Source organism: Myotis myotis, unplaced genomic scaffold (assembly GCF_014108235.1).
Source record: "Myotis myotis isolate mMyoMyo1 unplaced genomic scaffold, mMyoMyo1.p scaffold_m19_p_3, whole genome shotgun sequence".
Classification (NCBI taxonomy): domain Eukaryota; kingdom Metazoa; phylum Chordata; class Mammalia; order Chiroptera; family Vespertilionidae; genus Myotis; species Myotis myotis.
Window position 1 is genome coordinate 120222359 of NW_023416335.1, and position 23348 is coordinate 120245706.

General features: G+C 34.4%; 1 protein-coding gene across 10 annotated transcripts in view; it reads right to left on the minus strand.

The window, feature by feature from the left end:
• WNK1 (WNK lysine deficient protein kinase 1) overlaps positions 1-23348 on the minus strand; it is a 159464-nt gene that overhangs the window by 57538 nt on the left and 78578 nt on the right. For all 10 annotated transcript variants that reach the window (XM_036301833.1, XM_036301832.1, XM_036301835.1 and 7 more), the window contains exons 5-8: positions 8173-8261; positions 6041-6260; positions 4483-4816; positions 2602-2789 (exon numbers count right to left, since the gene is read on the minus strand). In XM_036301833.1, coding sequence (XP_036157726.1) covers positions 2602-2789; positions 4483-4816; positions 6041-6260; positions 8173-8261 — 831 coding nt within the window. The remainder of the gene's footprint in view (positions 1-2601; positions 2790-4482; positions 4817-6040; positions 6261-8172; positions 8262-23348) is intronic.

The window sequence follows — 23348 nt, forward strand, 5'->3', positions numbered from 1 at the left end:
AAAACAAAATAACCAAATGTACAATGATAACAGGGCAAAGCTGACATAAAGAAACATTCTTTCCCCCCCAATTCCACAAAGCCAATTTTTTTTGGAGAGAAATAATTCCAGAAAGCACACCTGGCTGATCATATTTATTCTCTCTATACTGTTGGTCAAGTACAGGTTTTTTTAATGAAGAACCATGATAATGATCAATTATCTTCCTAAATATTCTAAAATAACATGAATTATTGTGATTGTATGAATAAGAATGAGTGACTGAGGTAGCAGAACATAGGGTAAACAATGAATATTGGCTTATAGTTTCTGCAAACTTCTAAAGATTAGAAAAGAATGAATTCTATTAGTTGAATGCATATTACAAGATACAGAAGATTTTAAGTCTGGATTACTTTGCAAGAGCTCTGGAAGCCTCAGAAAAGGTTTCTCATTTCTACTGAGTAGGCATCAGATTAAAAAAGTTATTGGCTCACAGTATTTTATTTATTTCGCTTGCCTATATCTGTAAAGGTAATTTAAAAAGTCATTTTCTACTAGGAAAAGGATTATCTTTCTAGTAGTAATTCACAATAGATACAGGAAATAGTGTGATTTTATATTAAAGTAGTCAATGGAAAATAGCTTAAATGTGAATCTTTAAAAATTAACTTAAAAATTTTTTTCAGGTACATCAGAGATTCAATTTAGGTTTACAAAGTTTAAGGTACCTTAACACAAAGGTTATAATACAGCTACAAAGCAGTACATCTAATACTGCAAGGTTGTCCTGAGCAAGATTTTTATTTCCTTTTGGATATTGTAAACTGCAACTAATTACATTTTTTTCTCTCCTAAAATTGGCTGCATAGAATGCTATGAGCCAAATTTATGGCCTGCCAGCAGCAAGTATTTAAGTATCATCGTATGATTATGTATTTCATTCCTGGTTCTATTTTTCTCCACCCTTGTTTCTCTTTTATTCTAACTTCTAAATTCTACATATAATTGATATATTATTGTAAGTTACAATAAAATCTTTCTTGAATAAGAACAAAATTATAAAAATTTATTAAGTTCTCAATATTTAATAACTTCATGATACCTCCAAAGAATATTGTCATTAAAAGGCAAGAATGTTATTAGCAGCCTGCTTTTGGCACATCAATAAATATAACTATGTTTGTGGCGCAAATAGTTAAAATCTTCATAAATGATCACTCCACTTCCTTTTCTAAAGAAGGGGCCCAATGTTCATAGCCCTGTAATGAATGAATGAAGCCAAAAATTAAAAGTAGTTTTCAAAAAGTCTAGTGTGATGATCAGAAAAAAGTCAATTATAACAAGAGTAGAAACTGACAAGAAATTCTGACAAATAATATTTGCCAGATCACAGAAATACATCTATACACTCTTTATAAAGTTTTTCTAACCTATCTAATTATCTTAAAGGTCAGAAAAGTAGATTGTTAAACATTTGTACATTAGTAGTTTTCTTTGTGTTACTATGGCCATTCATCTTGAGACCTAGCCAATGTAGGACTGATAAATGGACTGTGAAATAAACACCTTTTATCCCAAGCTGTAGGATAAAAGACAAGAGCAAGCAGAAGTATTTTCTTAACAGAGAAATATTTTCATTTATTGAAGAGCAAGAGTTCCACAAAATTCAGATTAAAAGCTTTCTGCGAAAGGGAAATCTACCTGTCTAAAGATTTCACTAAACAACTGTTTTATAGTGACCAGTTATTCTCCAATTCCTTCCTGAGCCAGATGGTATGTTTTATTTACCTCTGAAGGCTTCAGAGGATCATCAAAAGAAATGAGATATTATCTGATGGTCTAGTTTAATATTATAAGAAGCAAAAGTGGCTAATGTAAAACATGGAGTAATAATGTGTATATATGTGTCTGTGTATGTATGTATATATAAATGTATAAAACGTTTTAGGAAATAATCTCCACAAGTTGATTCTAAAAATAAATCAGTAAGAAACAGATACCAAATAAAGGGAAAAAGCACATGAACATATAATAAGGAAGGAACTTGTGTCCAACACAGACTTAAGAAGGAACATACATAGCAACTAATGATTAAACACAAGCGCTAAATTAAATGGTCATACAAATAAAGGATTCTTTCACTCTGGAGTACTCACATGCAGCATTCTATAATGGTCTGAAGGTCTTACCTGTGTTTTATACAATAAAAAATCTTACAGAAAATACTTAGTAATTCTTTTAATAAGTAAGCTTTGAAAAACTCTCCTTACCCCCAACCCCCAAACATTTGTATATCTAACTTATGCTGCTCTGAACAGTTTCAACTCTAAAGTGCTAAAGAGAACATTATCATTATCTTTAATCAAAGGCAGAACAGCCTAAATCTTATACCCAGCTGACCTTTCCATATGTGTGTGTGTGTGTGTGTGTGTGCATTCCCTGCCCTGCCTGAACTACTCTTAATACACTCAATAATAAACCTATTTCTTTCAAAAATACACCATGTATATTTTCTACTTCAGACTCATGCTATTACCTGGATATGAGAAATAATTTAAATTTAGCACATTATCTATTGGCTCTCATTACAGGTTTACACTCTCTTAAGCTGTTACTTACCATACTTGAGGGTGGATATACCCCATGGGGCTGAGATTGTGCTTGGACAACAGAAGCTGTGTGCCCTGGGAGTGTGCCAGTAGAGTGTGCCTGTTCATGTTGGGAACCATATGAAACTGTCTGTTGGCTGCTCACTCGAGATTCTGTGAAGACAGAAGATCCCTGACCACTGTCAACAGTCCCGTCAGCTGAAGGAGAAAAACAGAGAGAGACAAATCATAAAATGGAGGTTCATATTTTCCTCATCACAAACTGATGACTTTAGGATCAAATAGTTCTTTTCTTTGCACAGACCTGAACTAAATAAATAATGAATACTAGTTAATTTACTAAGTATATTTCTATATTTAAATGAGAGATCCATATGGAAAAAAGTTTTAATGTCTTAAAAAGAAAAAAATCCCTGGCTATCATAGACTCTTATTATCTTACAAATAAAGGAATTAAATGGAATGCTATTAGCCTTAAGTTTGACATAACTTTCAAAGTCCTGAATTTGGAGATCAGTGGGTTCTTAGTATTAAGCAGGTAGTAACTTCTAGCAGTCTCATTAGTTTCCAATTTATACATTATTCAACTTTGTTAAGAGCTAAACCAGATTAATGGGTTTAATGTAAGTTAGCTCTTAAATTATAAGTAGCTAACATAAACTTGTTCATTTTTCATTATAAATTACACTAGAGGCCCAATGCATGAAATTCATGCACTCAAGGGTGGGGTGGGGGGTGTCCCTCAGTCCAGCCTGCACCCTCTCACAGTCTGGGAGCCCTCAGGGGATGTTCGACTAATGGCTTATGCCTGCTCCCTGGAGTGGGCCTAACCCGGCAGTCAGACATCCTTAGTGCTGTTGTGGAGGAGGGAGAGGCTCTGTGGGAGCGCACTGACCACCAGGGGGCAGCTCCTGTATTGAGCATCTGCCCCCTGGTGGTCAGTGCATGTCATAGCAACCAGTGGTTCTGCAGTTTGGTCTATTTGCATATTAGCCTTTTATTATACAGGGTTTCATTTTAAGGATCTGTGAAAAGTAGAAATCTATAAATTGGAATTTCCAAGATGAAGGAATCTGTAAAATTATCTTATATCCTTTTCACATTTCCTCACTGCCCCATCCTTCTTTCTATTAGTCATGAATGTAAGAATAGAAACAGGTAGATGGTAACCATTTCAAACTTATTATATGTTGCATTCATAATTCAAAACCAAGAGACCAGGGCAACATCATTAATAAGAAGATAAAAAGTCATGGACCTGTAGAGCATTATGCTAAGTGAAATAAGCCAGCTGGAGAAAGATAAATATCACATGATCTCACTCATTTGTGGAATATAGTGAACAAAATAAACTGATGAACCAAAATAGATCCAGAGACACAGAATCTATCGAACAGATCGTCCAACCTCAGAGAGAAGGCAAGGGAGGGGAGAGTGTAAGAGATCAACCAAAGGACTTGTATGCATGCATATAAGCATAACCAATGGACATAGAGAATAGGAGGTGAGGGCATGTACTGGGGGGGGGGGGGGGGGGGGGTGAGAGCAGTTGGGGAGAGATCAATAGGGGAAAAGGAGACATATATAATACTTTAAACAATAAAGAATTTAAATAAAAAAATTCAAAACAAAACAAACAGAGGCCAGAGGGGAGAGGCAGAGAAAATAGTATCATCCAGATATGGGCCCTACCAAGTATGGGGTGGCTATTAAAGTATTCTTAGAGATGGATGATACAACTCTGCATCCACAGGAAGTAACGAGACCTCAATATAAATCTAGAATCAGAAAAGATAGTTCCCCCATTACAGTAAAAAATAATTTGGCCCTCTATTAAAAAAGTCAATTAGGAGTATCCTTAAAATACTTGTCCACTTCCCAAAATACTTACATAATACAGATACACTAGGTTGTTGGTACTGTAGTTGCTGATGTTGGTCTGCCTCAGGTTCTTCAGGTTCTACTTGTGTAGAAACTGAAGCTGAAGTGGTAGCGGCAGTAGGTATGCCAGTGCTAGCAGAGGGGAGCTGCTTGATTCCTGCCTGGGAAGCACTTGATTGTTGATCTACTTGCTGTTTGAAACTGCTCTCTTCCTGTTTTCTTTTTTCTTGCTCCTCCCGCACCAACTGCCGCTGCTCCCGTTTTCTCTTAATTAATGACACTCTATCTTTGATGGCCTTCGCCATGGTCTTGTGATCACCTTCACAGACATACCCAGACTCTACCTATAGGATAAAAATGTACATTAGGAAGCAGTAGGTTATCAAAAGAAAACAAACCAAATATAAAACAAAAAAGGCCCTTTTGGGAGAAAAGTAGAGAAGGAGAAGGCTCTCTAAGACTTGATCTTAACCAAACTGTGAAATTACTGGTCTAACATTATGCATTTTCCCACCATTTTTGTAGATACTCATGGGGTGGGTGCCAAGGCTTTGTATAAACTTGAGAGGTGGGTAAACCTTCACTTCTTACAACAACAAAACAATGGGAAACCTAAAACCAAAGTTTTTAAATCAAATTAAGTCCCAGTAGATTCTATTCATTCTATTTCCCACTCACACATAACCATTACTATTAACCTGTGTTGCTTGACTTCCTTTCACTCCCATGGTCGGCAAACTGCGGCTCGCGGGCCACATGCGGCTCTTTGGCCCCTTGAGTGTGGCTCTTCCTAAGCCTTAGGAGTTCCCTAATTAAGTTAATAATACTGTACCTACCTATATAGTTTAAGTTTAAAAAATTTGGCTCTCAAAAGAAATTTCAATCGTTGTACTGTTGATATTTGGCTCTGTTGACTAATGAGTTTGCCGACCACTGCACTAGGCAACCACTTAACCAGATAAAACAATTGTGGTAAATATGTTAAGTAAAAGTAAAAACAAGGGACCAGTAGGAGGCCTTGCCCTCTGGGCTGTGGCTCAGAAGACATGGGGCTCACTAGCACAGCGTTCCCTTAGTTCTACTCCATCTGTAGCAAGTGATGGAGGGATATATGTACCAATTGTATGCATGTCCAAGTGTCAAAAAAAAAAAAAAAAAAAAAGTAAAAACAATTTTAAAAGTAAAAATAATTAATTTAGGGTTTATACAGATGACTGGTCAAAGGCAAATGTATCAATATTTAGAAGACATAACTTTGCATTCTCACTAAATATGCTTATACAAACTAGGAGTCATTTAACATTAAATTCTCAAAATTACTTCAGAATGTATTCTAGTTTCTTTATTTCCATATTCATATTCTATTCTATTAGATTCATCCATCCATCCATACCTATCTAAGTCTATATATCTTTTCCTCAAAAGTAATTTTGGGGCCATTAATCAACACAATTTTATATCAATGGGATATGCCATATACACTGCTTCATAAACTGCTTTTTTGTTCAATAATATCAATATACATAAATCTGCATCAATTTTTAAATGGCTGATTAGTGATAATTTACCATTTCTTGAGCAACATCTTCTGGCACATCTCTGTCCAAGTCAAAGGAAAACTCAATAGCTTCATTGTCTTTGTATTTTCCCTTTAATTTCTTAATATCTTCAATACGTAGCCATAATTTAATGGCTATCTTTTCTCCATCATCTTCTTCTGCTAATTCTACCCGTACCCCTGTTTCCTCCTGGAAGAAGGCATGGTTCAAAAGGTCTTTGATAGAATATCTTCCGAAAAGAAAAGGGGAAAAAAACACACATAAAGCGCCATTAGATTTAAAAGATAATTTTCAAGTGTGGCTAATTATTGTTATGCTTGGAATAATGAAAAGGATTGACAAAAAACAAGGGAAATTTGTAACTCATTTTTACATTGCTCCATTTGAATAGTGATTATAGAATTTTACTCTCAAGTTACAGAACATCATAACAATCTCATATATAACAATATCATTTATGAATAAAAATGGAAAGTATTGTTATCTTTTTAATATAATTATCTAATTTAAGTTAATAGTGTACTAACAATACCAAGTAATACAAAGACTATCATAGCTTCAAAATACCATATAATTGTTTATATAGCATTTATAGTTACCAAAAAAAAAATCCTCATATGTAGGATCTCATCTGATCCTTGACCAACATTCAATAAAATATCCTAATTAGGATATGGAAGTTCAGAGAGGTTGAAAATCTTGCTCATAGTTATAAAAGTAGTAAATGGTGGAATTAAAACTCAAAAATAAATCTTTTGATTTCAAGTTCATTACCTTCTACTAGAGAAGCTTTATTTACCCCCCAAAATTCTCTCAATTCCTGTTCAACAATTTGTGTACTAGGCAGAAGTCTGATTGTGGAACAATCTTCTTTAGATAAATGGTCTCAAAATACCAGTAATCTAGTGAACTGGTCCATCCAGAAAAGAAACAGAGTAAGATGTTTGAAGACTGGGAAACAAATACTCCTTTGTTTATAGTAAAAAAAGTTCTTAAAGAGATTAAGGACTCTCCAATCAGTGCATACAAAAATAGAAACCCAAATTAAATTTCTACTAAAAAGCCTTAAAGATCATGATGTTAACCTCTTCCAAATAATGAAGTTATGAAAAGAGCATGAGACTGGAGAAGGGAAGATATGGAATTCTTTAATTTGGTTGATATACCTGATTGCTCACATTCTTCTGGAGGTAGACTATGCTCAACTTACAATTTATATTTGTACAGGCTGATCTTTTTTTTTTTTAAGAGTGTAAGGGGGGGGACATTGAAAGTGGATTATTTTTCAAAAACAGACATTGGACCTTTGCCATGCCTAACGGGTGATGAATCAGCTATATGGCAGATCAGATACTTGCCACTCCTCTGAGAAAAGTCCTCTGTTAGTACAAATGACTAAGCCAGACCTCCTCCTAAGCTCTGGGCAATGTCGTCTCCTTTTACTCAAAGGAATTTTGATGTTTTGCTCTTCTTCAATTCTGGCACAATAAAAGCAAATCAAGACCTGTATAGTTGAGTTGATTTTCAAGAGCTAAGATTTTATTTTACCTTTTAGAATTCAATGGATAAAAAACTAAGGAATAGATTTGCTGCATTAGAGATGGAACCCTACTGAGTTTTCTGTTTTGTTGTTAATCCTCATGCGAGGATATTTTTACAATTGATTTTTAGAGACAGTGGAAGGGAGGAAGGGAAGAGGAGAAACATCGAAGTGAGAGAGACACGTTGATTGGTTGCCTTCCTGCACGCACCTGATGGAACCTGCAACCAGGTACATGCCCTTGACGGGGGAATCCAACCCACAACCCTTTGGAGCATAGGCTGACTCTCTAACCACCGAGCACACTGACCAGGACTGAACTCTACTGAGTTTTATACATCAAACTGATGCTATACAAAGTTATCATTAAATGTTGATGTTTCAGGTAATTTGGTTTACTTAAACTCTATTAAGCCATAGTTTTACAACCTTTCAGTATATCAAATTTGAATACTTCAATGGACAAAATTCTACTTTTAAAGATATTATGACATTAATTGAAAACTAATTACAAGTAAAATACACCTTAGATTGAGTGTTATATTCACAGCATGTTACATTTTAGGTTTTTGTTTAAGCAACAGGTCTAGAGGCAACTTACCTTTCATCTTTGTTTTGCCGAATGCATCCTTCAATAATTTCCTTCACTTCAGGAATTGCTACTTTGTCAAAACTGGCTGGCTTCACTCCCTGAAACCCATAAAAACAGTGACAAGAACACATTAATAAAAGCAGAGCCTTTGAACTTTGACTTTCAATTGACTTTTAAGGTTCCATTAGATTGCTTTCTTATCAACCTGGCTTTTTTCTGATTTGTCTGCAGGAGCTGGTTCATGCCGGCTGAGCTGAGTAGTGTCAATATAACTCCCACAAGACAAAAGAAAGAAACAGACGGTAGGGGTCACTTACTTCCATGGCTTCTATATGTGGCTAGCGAAAATTTTAGAATGTTGTCAACATTTTCTGCTTTGTTTTAAGTAAAAGAAGTTATTGGCTAAAAAGAAGGCCAAATACTCTAATTGGTTAGAAGGTCTTTTGTTCAACCTTGTTACTTAACACATTAATCAACACAGCAATTAACTGTTTTGAACACTGAACTCATGTGTGGGCATGAATTCACATGCTCAGTTTGGCAGGTATTCTATGATTACAGTACTCTTTAACAAACTCACCAAGTATAGAAGGAGTTAAGGATTTGGGCTGGTTTGGCATGAGAACTGAAGAGCAAACTGTCTTATACATATGAAACACAAAATGAAGAGTGATACATTAGACCCATATGAAAGACTAAGTGTTTAATTAATTTCAGAAGAACAGTCAATACAACTATTACATGTAATATTAAATAGCATCACAGTGATATTTTAGAATCTTCATGAAAATTCTTTGCAAATAAAAATTTCAGTAATGTGTTGAAAGATACAAGAATAACAAAATACCCCTATCTGAGAGGTGATGTGGACAAAACCAACTCATTATTCCCAACTCATCTTATTAACCACAGACACTATCCAAGTGGCATCTAAATACACAAAACATAGGAAAATAGGGCAGAGGAACTAGAAAAGTTAGAATATATATAAATTCTAATAATCTACAGTCTCAGTGACAAGATATATTAAACCAAAGTTAATGATAATTTGATAGATCACAGAAATGCATGTAATTTCTCATAGATTGAAATGAAATACAGTTGACCTTTGGGGCACTGAACCCCCCTGGGCAGTTGAAAATCCACTTGCAACTTTTGACTCCCCCAAAACTTAACAACTATTAGCCCTCTGTTGACCTTATTAGTAACATAGCTGATTAACACATATTTAGTATGATATATATATATATATATATATATATATATATATATTATATACCATATTCTTACAACTGAGTAAGCTAGAGAAAATGTTAAGAAAATCATAAGACAAAATTTATAGTACTATACATATTTATTTTTTTAAAAATGTAAAAAGGGACCTGCATAGTTTAAACCTGTGTTATTTGAAGGGTCAACTCAACACCAAATAGTTAGCTCAAAAAAAGTTTTCAAATACTAGAGTTGTAGTGAAATAATTATCATTATTTACTCAATGCATTATTCAAAAGTCCTAATTTAGAGGATTCTGCCTCTATGGCTAACCTTCCGCAGCAAGGAACTGTGTAGTAGTGCTGATCCTAAAATTGAATCAATGTATTTAAAAGGTTCACTTCTGAGTAATAACTACAAAGATAGCAGTTTGTATTTTGCTTACTTTCAAATCTAGCAAATTAAGTTTTCCCAACTGGTCTTTGAATTCTAATAAAAATAAGAAAATAATGCTTCTGAAGCAAAAAGCTGCTTTAATTGAGCAAGGTGGTATGGTATTTCAAATTAAGGCTTAAGAAAATAGGAACTGTTTTAAGAAAAAAAAATAGATTATGCACACTAAAAGTTCTCTGGTAGTAGAAACACTAGAGATTTTGTATTATATTTGTTTATAATGTTCTACAATAAACATGTAGAACTGTTTACTGTAGCAACCAAAAAAAGCAAATTTTATTCATTAATTTAAATATATTTTTATTGATTTCAAAGAGGAAGGGAGAGAGAGAGAGAGAGAGAGAGAGAGAGATAGAAACATCAATGATGAGAGAGAATCAATGATCGGTTGCCTCCTGCTTGCCCCAGACTGGGGATCGAGCCCACAATCTGAGCATATGCCCTAAGCAGGAATCAAACTGTGACCTCCTGGTTCATAGGCTGACGCTCAAACACTGAGCCACGCCAGTGGGGCTAAAAGCAAATTTTAAAATGCTATTCATAAATGTAATGGAAAAACATTCTAAAATACTATATATTGAGTTCGTAGAACATTCACTATTATCAGAAAATTATCTGAAAGACAATTCTTTGCTAAAAGTGGACACATATATAGTTGGCCTTTGCATGTAAAAACATTCTAAATGATACAGAAAAGCAGCAAAAGAGAATAAAGAATATGATTAGGAAAATGTTCCTTCTTCCATAAACACATTTTAGGGGAATGTAGTTTGGCCTTCTGGCAGAAAAACTCTACATCAGGGGTCCTCAAACTACGGTCCGCGGGCCACATGCAAATACAAATATTGTATTTGTTCCCGTTTTGTTTTTTTACTTCAAAATAAGATATGTGCAGTGTGCATAGGAATTTGTTCATAGCTTTTTTTTTTTTTTAATATATTTTATTGATTTTTCACAGAGAGGAAGGGAGAGAGATAGAGAGTTAGAGAGATAGAGAGATAGAGAGATGAGAGAGAAACATCGATCAGCTGCCTCCTGCACATCTCCCACTGGGGATGTGCCCGCAACCCAGGTACATGCCCTTGACCGGAATCGAACCTGGGACCCCTCAGTCTGCAGGCCGACGCTCTATCCACTGAGCCAAACCGGTTTCGGCTGTTCATAGCTTTTTTTTAAACTATAGTCCGGCCCTCCAACGGTCTGAGGGACAGTGAACTGGCCCCCTGTTTAAAAAGTTTGAGGACCCCTGCCATATTAAGTTAATAAAGTACATATATACTGATTCTATCAAAAGTCGCTTCAATTTAGCTTAAGCATATTGGAAAGATAAAAGGATTTAATAGAAAAGTTGAATTCCGTGTGAAATGGACAAATAGAAACAGCTGAGCTTCAGATTCCTTGTCAAGCAAATGGGAATACTTGCACAATTCACTTATCTATATTCACAGCAGCTAGAATCAAATGTAATATCTAGGCTGAAAGCTCTTTGAATTATTAAGTTTACTGATCTAAAGCCATTTTAGACTTCAAGGAAATCAGCAAAGATAATAAAGTTTAGAGTTAAAAGGAAGCAGAGAATTCTCTTGAATAATAATCACCAAGATCCACTGTGAATCTGCTTTCAATCCTTGGTCCTTTTGTTAATCCTATCCATGCAAACATATATACACTCATGACTTTACAAATAAGAAATCAAATCTTATTTACAAATAGAAATAAGAGTTGAACAAATGAGATATAAAGTCACCAACAGCAAAACCAACTGTGCATTGTATAACACCCTGAACTACTAGGTTATGCTACTTTTTCAACCTCTAGCTAAGATTTAGGTATGGAAAATTCCATACCAATGCTATACAACACACACATTTAGAGGAATGAGTTTGGCCTTCTGGCAGTAAAACTCTACATATTCAAATGTTACTGCTGCCTTCAAAAATGTATTGCAGGTGCCAAAGTAGCCCAATAAAATGGAGACACACCTTACCAGTCCAGCAGCTGGTATTAAAAGATTAAGGCTGCTTATTGTTAGTCACTTAGGTAATGAAAAGAATAAAAAGGTATTTCACCAGTCAGCTACCATCAAGAAGTCAAGATTATAAAAATATCTAGCAGAGACATTCTGAATCATTTGAGAAGCAGGACTTTATAGGGGTTGTTTGTTTAAAAAGACCCAAAAATGTAAAAATTAGTATGAAACCTCATGACCCTTAAAGTGGCCTACAGAAAAGTCACCTGGTTCATATAAATAGAAAGCTGCTTAAAAGAAACGAGTACAGGTTTTCATATACACATTATACTCACAGGTTTCTTGTTCTTAGGAGATGAGAAAGCTCTATGTATTTTCAAAAATTTTAATAATTGTTAATGTAAAAAAGTTGGTTGAGGGGTAGTAAAAGATAAAGAGGGCCAAATATACGGTGATGATTTGACTTTGGGTAGTGGGCATAAAATGTAGTATGAAGATCATGTATCACAGAAATATACACTTTAAACCTGTATGATCATATTAACCAGTGTCACCCCAATACGTTTAATAATTTTTTTAAAAATTGGTTGAGATTATTCTAAAACATGATTTTAAGCACCAGACAGGACAAAATAATGAAGAAAAAATGTTTTGATGAAAAAAGTTTTCATCTTTTTTTCCTTTTGGTTCATATACTTCAATAGGGTGGACAATTTAGAGCCTAAAAAAATCCTGCCACCTCTTTACTTTCTTTTTTCTCTCTCTTTTCTTTACTTTATGATTTAGCCACACACAGTCCTATTCTAGCCCTGTTCTAACCAGTGAAAGCAAAATTTTGCTCACCTATTGTGAATGAAGTTCAAAAACACAAAACAGAACGGAATAATAAGGTAGATAAGTTTAGCTAATATTTTACACATAAGAAAAATGAATAGTTAAAAGGTACACAGTCTTCCTCAGCCAGCAACCAACTGGCTTTAGAAATATTCATTTACTTTTGTAAGTCACAGGATCTCTTCTCTGGGCAGTAGTACCATATTATGTTTTTTGACATGGGACAGTAGCAAGGTTTCTCTGCAGTAAACAAAAGTACTTCTTGAACATCTAATGTTTAAGATATTTTGAGGGTTATACAAAATTATGTATTCTCTTAAAACAAAAAACAAAGGCCACTTTTGGGCAATTTTAAACGGAGTACACAAAAATAACTGCACGAGTTGATATAAATGATTATAAAACGTTTTATTTTTTATAACTAAGAAAAAACAAAAACATACACATGCATTTTATAGACTCTGAGTTTTTCTTTGAATTCTATATACTTATGATTTGCCAACTAATTTACTGGAAAAATAAGTCATTATATAGTATTCTTCTGGCTCAATCTTCTTCTTAAAAATCGTCAGCACTTACTTCTTAAAAGCTTACATTTCAAATGTGTTTAACATTTAACTATTTTTACATAAAAGTAAAACTTCTCCTAACCATTCAGAATTGAGAAAAGCCTCGTTCCTCTTCACATAAAATATAGTGTAAAATTAACTCAACTATAAAACTTTAAATATTTTAAAAAGCATTCTAAAATCAACAATTTCAACACTTTAAGTGAAGCTTTCTACACATACCACCAAATATATATATACATATGTATCTTTTGAATATTGAAAATGCTTACCCACCTCATTTACACAGTCCTTTTGAGGACAGCAGCAGCAATGAGAATTTACGATGACAAACACTGAGCAAAAATCTTTCTTTGTAAAATCCATCAGAAAAGGCAAAATAGACTTGTTACAAAGGAAAATGACAATGTAAATTAACAGAGTAAATTAGCCCACAGCATAAGCAAGGCAGACATCAAAGTCAGACTGAAGCATAATTTCTTGTTTCACATTAGCCATGCTTCCCCAACTCTCAGATATGGGTTTGCCCTGCTTAACCAACAATCTAGTTATTTTAGATTGGCCCTTTAAACAAAACTACATTCTACACAGCTGGGAAACTGTTCTGCTACTATTCTTCCTGCTTCTCCTCCAAGAGCAACAGATTCCTGGACAAGCAAAATGAGATTTTTACTTGTTCAAAGCTCCACCCATTATGTCCACAAGTTCTGCCTCCTTGACATCAAAACCTACACTAGAAAACTATTTATCTAAGTATTCCCTTCCCCCTAATCACGTTGAAACTATGCTTTTAAAATAAAATGGGGATTGAGTTCAATGATCAAACTGTAACTCAATATGTAGCCAAAAGTATACTGGACAAGGAGATCATAATACTTCTCAGTTCAAGCTTTCAAAAACCAAGTCTGTGTGAACTGAGCTATATCCCCTAAATTCACTTGAAAAGTGTGGATAATAGTTCCTCTGTTTACCTAATTTAAAAAGTGGTAATATTAAGGTAAATGCCTCACCACTCTCTCATGGTACATTAAAAAAATAAATAGCTTTGAATTGGTACACAGAAGTAGTAAGAATTTATTCTTCTCCCTCTCTTCTATTAAAAAGCCTCAATATGCTTATCTACTTAAAGACATTTCCATTGCCAGGAAGAAAGCATGGGCCCAAATAACCCCTTCTTTGATTTTAGTTATTAAGGAAAGGTTTTGTTCATGGCATTAACAAAGGATGGTAGAAAATGTGTTGTTCATTGAATTGTTTTAACATATAACAGAATCAAATCCTATTGCCTGAAATTTGGTAAGCTTGAATCCCCATCAAGACAGTGGGTACTAAGGCTTCAATTACTAAACAGTAGCGTAAGGTAAGAGCTTGGAAGCTATTTGGTAGAAATACTTTTACTCTAAAGGTAGAAATGACCATGAATTCTAACAAGCTACTATATGTTCTTTTTTATTTTTTTCAATTGATTCCAGAGAGAGGAAGGAGAGAGAGAGAGAGAAACATTGGTCAGTTGCCTCCCATATACACCCTGACTGGGCGAAACCACAAACTGGGTATGTGCCCTGCACGGGAACTGAACCCACCTTTCAGTGTATGGGGCGATGCTCCAACCAACTGAGCCACGCCACACCAGCCAGACCATAACAAGCTATTTCAAAGTAGTTATCATTGATCTCTGGCTCAACACAGCTCATCCCTACCAGTAGGTAGTATAGGATATCAGGTATTGGTCAGAAATATAGTATTACCTGTAACTTAAGTGGTTAAGTAAGCCTGTCTAAGATTATGGTTAGCTAATGAAAATGGAAGAACTAGAAAACAGGTGCCTGCTTCATAGATTTATCAGATATAAAGATGTGGGTAAGTTTTTAAACTCTATTGAGCAACAAACAAAACCAAAATGAGGTAGCTTTTTTAGGACAAAGTTATAATGTAGTCACAGATATCTAGATTTATGAAGACCGACCTTTTCTACATATCAAATGAGAGTTTTCAATATATACAATAAAAATACCATTCACATACAGATAACAATTTACATGTCTAAACTCTAATTCCTCGTTCAGAAAGCCCATGCTTTTCTCTGGATTTCCCCATTTCTTCAATAGTATCATCATTATTTCTATATTCCAGACAGAAAACAGTCATTCTTGGATGCTTCTTCCTATAATATAAGTACTATTACTGTCTATGAGCTCTTTAACAAAGATACATGTTTAAAACTGCTGATAAGCAGTTCTGCAACTAATACTCCTACTTATCCCCTCCAACAGCCAAAGATGCTGACCAGGCAAAATGTAATTTTTACTGACCTGTTACCTCTAAAAATTGTTGTTTCTTTTGTATAACAGTTGTAACCACCCAAGTCCTGATGATCAAAACTGTAATAACCTCTTTAAGCTTAGACCAATTTAAGACAGGCCTCATTGTTTCCATTCTCTTGTCTCCAATTTGTATTTTACATTGTGGCTAGTTCAATCATCTGGTTTCATTGAATCATCTGATATGTAACCATTTCCAATCACCTAACATCATTTAACATCACACTGCTCAAAAATGGCTAACAGTTCACATCTACAAGATGGCCACAGAATCTCAGCTCTAAAAAGGAATCTCAGTGAAAGTCCTCCCCACTCACCCCCATTCAAATATGACCATGGTGGGCCAGAAATTAATACTATGTCAAAGTTAGAATTAATTCCTTAATTCAACTGGCATGTATGGAGTGTCTAGTTTAGTCTTGTGTAACCTAGTACCTACTAGATACACTGCATTATCTTCAGTGTCTAGAATAAAAGAAATGGAGTCTATATTCCAGTGGGTGGGTAAAGCAAATCCAAATTCCACAATGCCTGGGGTTCAATGTTGCTTCTAGTCCATGTTAAAGTACTTTTAATGTCTTTAATCTGGTGTGAAAAAGCTCTCACAATCCAACTCTATCTACTTCTCTACTCCTATCTACCCAAGATAAGTCCAATCAAGCTGGTTACTTGTTCACTGAATACTTAACACTTGTTTTCACCAACAAGAATACTCTTCCTATTCCCCCATTTTTTAAGCCAACTAAGTCCTACACTTCTTTCAAGGTATATTTTAAATCATATATAATAAAAAGGCTGAAGTATGACTTTTTTGGCACATAAGTTATCTGCAAAATACTAGGAAACTAAATACTATTATAATGTACTTAAATATAGAAACCATCTTTTTATACCCTACCAGTTTTTATTCTATAGTCTAATGACTTTTAGGATAAAACCTGTGAATTATAGATCAACATTCAGTGTGAATAAATAAAACTAACTTTCCTGGGAAATTTTGAAATAAGGATTTCATAATTGTTCTCTAGCACCTAAAACACTGGGAATGATACCCAGAACTGCCTGGTTTAAGATTAACAGTCTGATTAATATTAAGAACCTTTAATCTTAATCAAATCACAGTAGAGTAATTGAATGACTGTAAAAATCTTTCACAATGTTCCCAAGACATAGCCCATAATATACAATTTCCTTTTACATGTATAATCCAAATGTACTGAATGGAAACAGAAATAAAATTTATTAAAAAATTTTTTTCAGCTAATTCCAGTGGATTAAGATCTCTGGCTAGCACAAAAATTCCAGCTGCTAAATAAAAAACAAACAAACAAAAAATGTGTTTCCCTCAACTTTTCAAACCCTATCTAATCAGAATCAGCTGCAATTCTCTCCGGAAAAAAAAAAAGGGGGTGAATTGCAATCTGTTATATAAAAACTAAAAGGAATTTTGTCCTAACTGCTTTAATTCTGTTTTTCCCAGACAGAATGTTCAAACCTTGCAATCGAAAGGCTAATAGAATTAGTGACAAAGTCAAATTACACAAACAAAGTAATTAAAAATCCCCATTATTCCTAACTTGGTTGTTATGAGGCTGGATTCAGCTAGATTCTTACTGGTATGAACCATTAGTTTAGAGGAATTTGAACATACCTTATGATCCCATTGGAAAACAAGCCTCTTCAAACTCCCTACCAAATCCAGCTAGTTGTATCAAAGAAAATTAGTTTACCTCATAATTCCTCAAGGCTCATTACTCTCTGATACATGAAAGCCTTTATACTGCTCCAACCTAAAATGCACTATCCTTCAGATATCCTTCATTGATGCTATTGTTTATTGCAGTTTCTGTTCTTTTAACAGTGGACAAAAATTGTGCCTAGTATATTAGTACGCTTATTTGGATCTTCTCGTTACCAATGGCAGAGATTTTCAAGTTAGCTGAAGACTTCTTTGAACAGGGGGCTCAAACCTGCTACCCATGTAACCCAAAGTTTTTTTTTCTCTTGAGGTCTAGAAAAAAGGTTAAAAAACAGAAACAGGTAAAGGAAATAATTTCAAGGTTTGTATTTGTGTCATGTCAGTGATGCTTGATTTCTGACATTTATTATGATGATTATTATTATTACTAGAGGCCCGATGCATGAAATTCATGGGAGGGGCTCGGCCCTCGCAACCTCGGGCTGCGGAAGGTCGTCCAGAAGAATGTCCGGACAGTCGTTCTGCTATACGATCTAATTAGCATATTAGCTCTTTATTATATAGGATTATTATTATTATTATTATTATTATTTTTCCTGCATTTCTTTGGAAAAAATGTTTAACCTCTGAACCTATTTTCTTACCTGTGAAGTGAAGATATTATCTACCGACTACTTACCTGGACACAAAAGGTTAAAACAAGATAGTATATGTAAAGCACTTTTGCAAGGTGATTGGCAACAAGCAATATTACATTAAATGTAAGCTCATTTGCTCTCATTTAAAATTGAACTTTAAGTTCATTAAACACATTTTAATCACTGCAATTTGCTGAATGTCAATGGATAAAAGACTAGAATAAGAGACAACTTATTTCATTACTAGGCATTCACAATGATGTTAACAGTAAGAACGGCAATACCTAATAAATACTGAGTGATAAGTGCATGCCAGGCACTTTACTATGTTCTACATCCTTAATCCTCATAAACATCTTAAGCTCTGAGAAGTTAAGTAACTTGTCTAATTCAAGCAGACCCAACTCTAGAGCACATTTCCTCCAGAGGCAACATAAAATTGTGTTTCACTCCCTACATTTCTGTATTCACTTCATAAATACAGAGTGCCAATGACCTGCCAGTTTTTAAATACTAAGGAATACAGCAAAGAACAAGTCAAATAAAACCCCCAACCCATAGAATTTGTATTCTAATTGGGGCTTTAAATATTGTAAGGCTGTGATAAAAGCTATAAGGAAAAATAAAACCACAAAGGGACAGAAGTAAAATGTGTGACTACTTAAGAATGTTTTAGATAGGGTAGGCAGGGAAGGCCTCTCTGAGCAAGTAACACTAAGACTTGAATGAACTGCATGTACAGAACAATGACATACAACAATTTATCATCAGTGCACTATAGAATATGATTGCTAAACCATCGTCTACATTTGTCCCCTTCAGATTGGCACTTACAGACAGGTTCAAATGCCCTCAGATCACAGACTGACATTATAATTGACATTTATGGATTCTGTATAGCATTTTGATGTGAGCAGGGGATCTGAAATCATAACTGTTATTTTGTAAATATGTAATCTTAAGCTAGCTGTCCTGGGTTTCAGACTGTTTATTTATCAACTGTTGATAATAGTAGTATGCCTCCCTCCAGAGTTGTTGGAAGAATTATAATACATGCAAAGTGTTTTATGCAATGTCTAGCACAGAGGGTATATATTTATTATTTGCCCATTGCTATAGGCAGCTATTTGCATGGCAGTGTACCACTGCAGTGCCAGACATGTTACAGTAAGTTGATCTACAGAGGAAAAACCTGTCCTTGAGAGGCTCAGTACTTATGAGGGGGCCAACAGTTACTATCAATATAATTATTTTATTAATAAAACAGAGGTAGAGTGTGGTAGGAACATAGCATAGGGAATGATATTGGCATGACTTTCTTCTAAGAATCCTAGAAATACTTCTGGTGAAGAGTGCCAGAGGACTGAAATACTGGCTCATACCTTCATACAGATTTGCTTCAGCATCGCTGTTATAGCAGGCCAATAAAGCTCTAAGTTTAAATATACATTCTCAGGAATACTGTCTTTGAGCCTCTCAAGGAGATCAAAACCCCTACTTCATTATGTCTATTAAATCCATCCTTTTTACTGTAAATACTACTTCCATGTTTACCTTTCCAACTAAAAAGTGGGAGGAAGAACAAAACATACTATTTCATTCACTGCTATATCATCATTCACTGGCACGCAAAAGATACCCAATTAATAGATGTTAAATAAGTGAATAAGTGTTTAAACAAATTTTTAAAAACATGAAACTAGAGCTTATGGTTCAACTGACTAAAGTTCTGTGATCTTCAGAGCTAAAAAAAGTAATCCTGAGTGTGAAAGAGGGACTCTTCTTTCCTTTTCTAAGTTAGTACTAAACCTATAGAAGGCCTTGCATTTAGGAGGGGGCAATTTACTGATGATTAATTGGTTATACACAGTAAATCTGGGATAGAAAGCAGAATTCTGAAGTGGCAGGGGTAAGTTTACATCAAGGAGCCCCATAATCTCTCAATGAATAACCAAGCAGATTTCATTAATAAATGTGCAATAGGTTAGGTAGACTAATGTAACACATACTTTTAAAAAAACTAGTTAAATTACATTCAAATCAGAGTTAAAAGAAAGTACAATACTTCCAGGCGTATTTCAACACAGTCATTACTATCATTTACATAATTATATAAATCATTCTCTAGTCTAGGCACTTACTTAAATCCCCCATTTATCTCAGCACACAAAACAGGAGAAAACTTTGGGAAATTAAAAAAAACATAGCCCTTTTTATTCCTCATTGGAAGCCAGAAATTGAGGTTGGTGAAATTAAGAAAGCATTATCCAGATAAGAAATATAGTTGACAGTAAAGAATAATGGACTGTAGATAATACAGAACTAAATTTTTACAGCTGAGAGGAAAAATAAAGCACAAGTATATGCTTGCAATATACTTAGAAACTAAGGATTCTAAAACAGTTCCAACTGACTTAAAGAATTCCTCAAGCTTTTTATTCTTTTTTACATCCTGGCTTATTATGTTGCTTTATTAAAAAGCAACTCCTGAGTAAGGAAGAAAAAATGTAATTAAATAGGGTTAAAATCCTTAATGAATTTGGGTACTTAGTAAAAAGGTTTCATGAATGGTAGGATAATAATTTATTCAAATAATGTTTGGTATTACATTATTTACCCTACTTTTTATTTATTTAACCAAAAATATGTTACACGGAACCTAAAGGGACCTCAGGTGAACACTGTTTCAGCTCTCCCTTTTCAAATTTTAATGTGTACATGAATCATCTTTGGATCCTGTAAAATGAATGTCTTGATTCAATCTGCCTGTGATGGGGCAAGAATTTTACATTTTTAACATGTGCCCAAAAGATGCAGATTCTGCTGGTCTGGGGATTGCACTTTGCATAGCAAAGATCTAAATACAAGTGATTCTCAAAAGTGAGGTACCAAGATCCTTTTAGGGGACCTGCAAGGTACTTCCTTTTCCAAGGACATATCTGCATGAAGCCTAATTTTCTTCAGACACTTCAATCAAAACAATGTATTGCAATAGATTGAATGGAGAAGCAGGTTTGAGAATCTAATTGTCTCCTTTTTTGACCAGACATTAAAGAGATCTGTAAAAAATGTAAAAATGCCACTTTTCCACTTCATTTTAAAAGTAAGTCGTGGAGAAAAATTTTTTGGTAAAATGTCACTGATGTCAACATATACTGAGCTTATTATACTATTTCTTAATTAATAATTAATAATAAAATTCCATGTTAATTTTTAATATGGCAAACTAATATAAAATAAGTAAACAAAAGCTCGTTGGGTTCCTTAGTAATTTTTAATAGTATAAAGGGGGCCTGATACAAGAGAATTTGAGAGTCATGAGCTAAATCATTTAAGTCTGACAGCTTCCATCTTTTGATCCTTTCTCAAAAGATCTCAATGGACAGATCTTAAATCTCTACCAATAGGCCTTTATAATGCCTTAAAATAATCTTGCCAATCTCCTTTTGCTTCCCCACTTTTTAAGTATTTACTGAAGTATAATTGATGCAATATACACTACACAATTTGAAATATACATATTTTTATATTTTGATACATATATGCACTCATAAATATATAAGCACAGGTAAGAAAATGATATCCATTATTCTAATTGTTTCCTTTGCCAATTTCTTTATGTCCAATTACAATTTTTCTGGGCTTATTATTTGTCTCCTCCAAGTCAAGAAAACAATTGCTGTGCACCTCCCTCTTCCAATTATGCATATAAGCCTCTTCCCTCAAGAAATTAAAAAGAATAGTTCTAAAAATTGAAAAGCATGGGTCTCAATCAGAAAGGGCTCATGACTTCAGGAACTGTCTTAAAACATTTCAGAGACTAACATGAAATTATAATTTGGTGTGTTTTTTTTTAAGATTTACTTTTATTGATTTAGAAAAGAAGGGAGAGGGAGAGATAGAAACATCAATGACAAGAGAGAATCATTGATGGGCTGCCTCCTGCATGCCCCCTACTGGGGACGGAGCCTGCAACCCAGGCATGTGCCCTTGACTGGAATTGAACCCGGGACCTCCTTCAGCCGACGCTCTGTCCACTGAGACAAACAAGCTAGGGTTACTTATTTTTTCCCTATGAAATTCAGAGACCAAAGTAAGTAATTATAGGGTAAAAGTTATGGGGAAACAATTCAACAAAACAAAACACAGACCTACCCCCATAATGCAAAAAGTTACTTGACCTAGTAGTTTAGAAATTTTAACTATGAGAACTACAAATTGAAGGAAGAGCATGTGAACAGATAACATTCTTTCAAATGCTTTCTAGTCCTAGAATTTTGATTCTAACTATTAAAGTTATTGTTTTCTGCTCTATTTGTATCAAATTTCCCCTATTCTATAAAATGTATTGATTGTATAGGTGTATCAGTTTCTACTTGCTAATATTAAATTTCATAGTAGTAGGAAAATTTTGTTAATATTTCAAAGGTGATCTTGAGTTTCATTCCTCTTTTGCAGGGAATTCAAATTAAACTCTCCCAAACTTACATAGTGTTTGACAATGTTTGGGATTCCTTTAACTGAAACATTTATTCTTCAAAATATTTACTAGAGTGCCTACAATGTACCATATGCTATGTTATAACACAATATGTATAAACAAAGATTTAATAAACTGAGTTCTAGGATAATACCTTTTAAGATACTTGTTATATTTCATCCTTCCTGTTCCCAGTTGTTCTCCAGAGTTGAAGGAAGAAACTACAGAACTAAAGGGAAATAAAATCTGTTGAACATAACAACTGTGGTATATCCATACAATGGTACTCGGCCATAAATAGGAATGAGGCACTGATTCATGCTACAACATGGATAAACCTTGAAAGCATTATTGTAAGTCAAAGATAACACAAAAACAAAGCACAATACAAAAGGACATACGTTGTATAATTACATTTGTATGAACTGTACACAACAGACCAATCAAAGCCATGGAAACAAAAGTATACTATTGGCTGAGTGGAAGGGGGAATGAAGAGTGACTACTAATGGGCATGGAGTTTCTTTTTTGGGGGTGATGGAAGGTTCTGGTATTAGTGGCAATGACTGCAGATATACTATTGTAGATATACTAAAACCCACTGGATTGAACACCTTAAAAGTATTTAAATGATAAATTTTATGATGTGAATTTTATCTCAAAAAAAGAAAAACTGACAATAGGGTACGTATTCTACTAAAGAATATAGAGTCCTACCCGGCTTGGCTCATGGATAGAGCGTCAGCCTGTGGACTGAAGGGTCCCAGGTTTTTGATTCCGGCCAAGGGTACATGCCTGGGTTGCAGGCTCGATCCCCAGTGTGGGGTGTGCAGGAGGCAGCCGATTAATGATTCTCTCTCATCGTTGATGTTTCTATCTCTCTCTCTTTCTCCCTTCCTCTCTGAAATCAATAAAGAAATATATATATATATAAAAAAAGAATATAGAAACAGTGATACTGGTCTTTCTAGGTTCTATTAAACTAATACCAAATACTTCATTCATTTGAG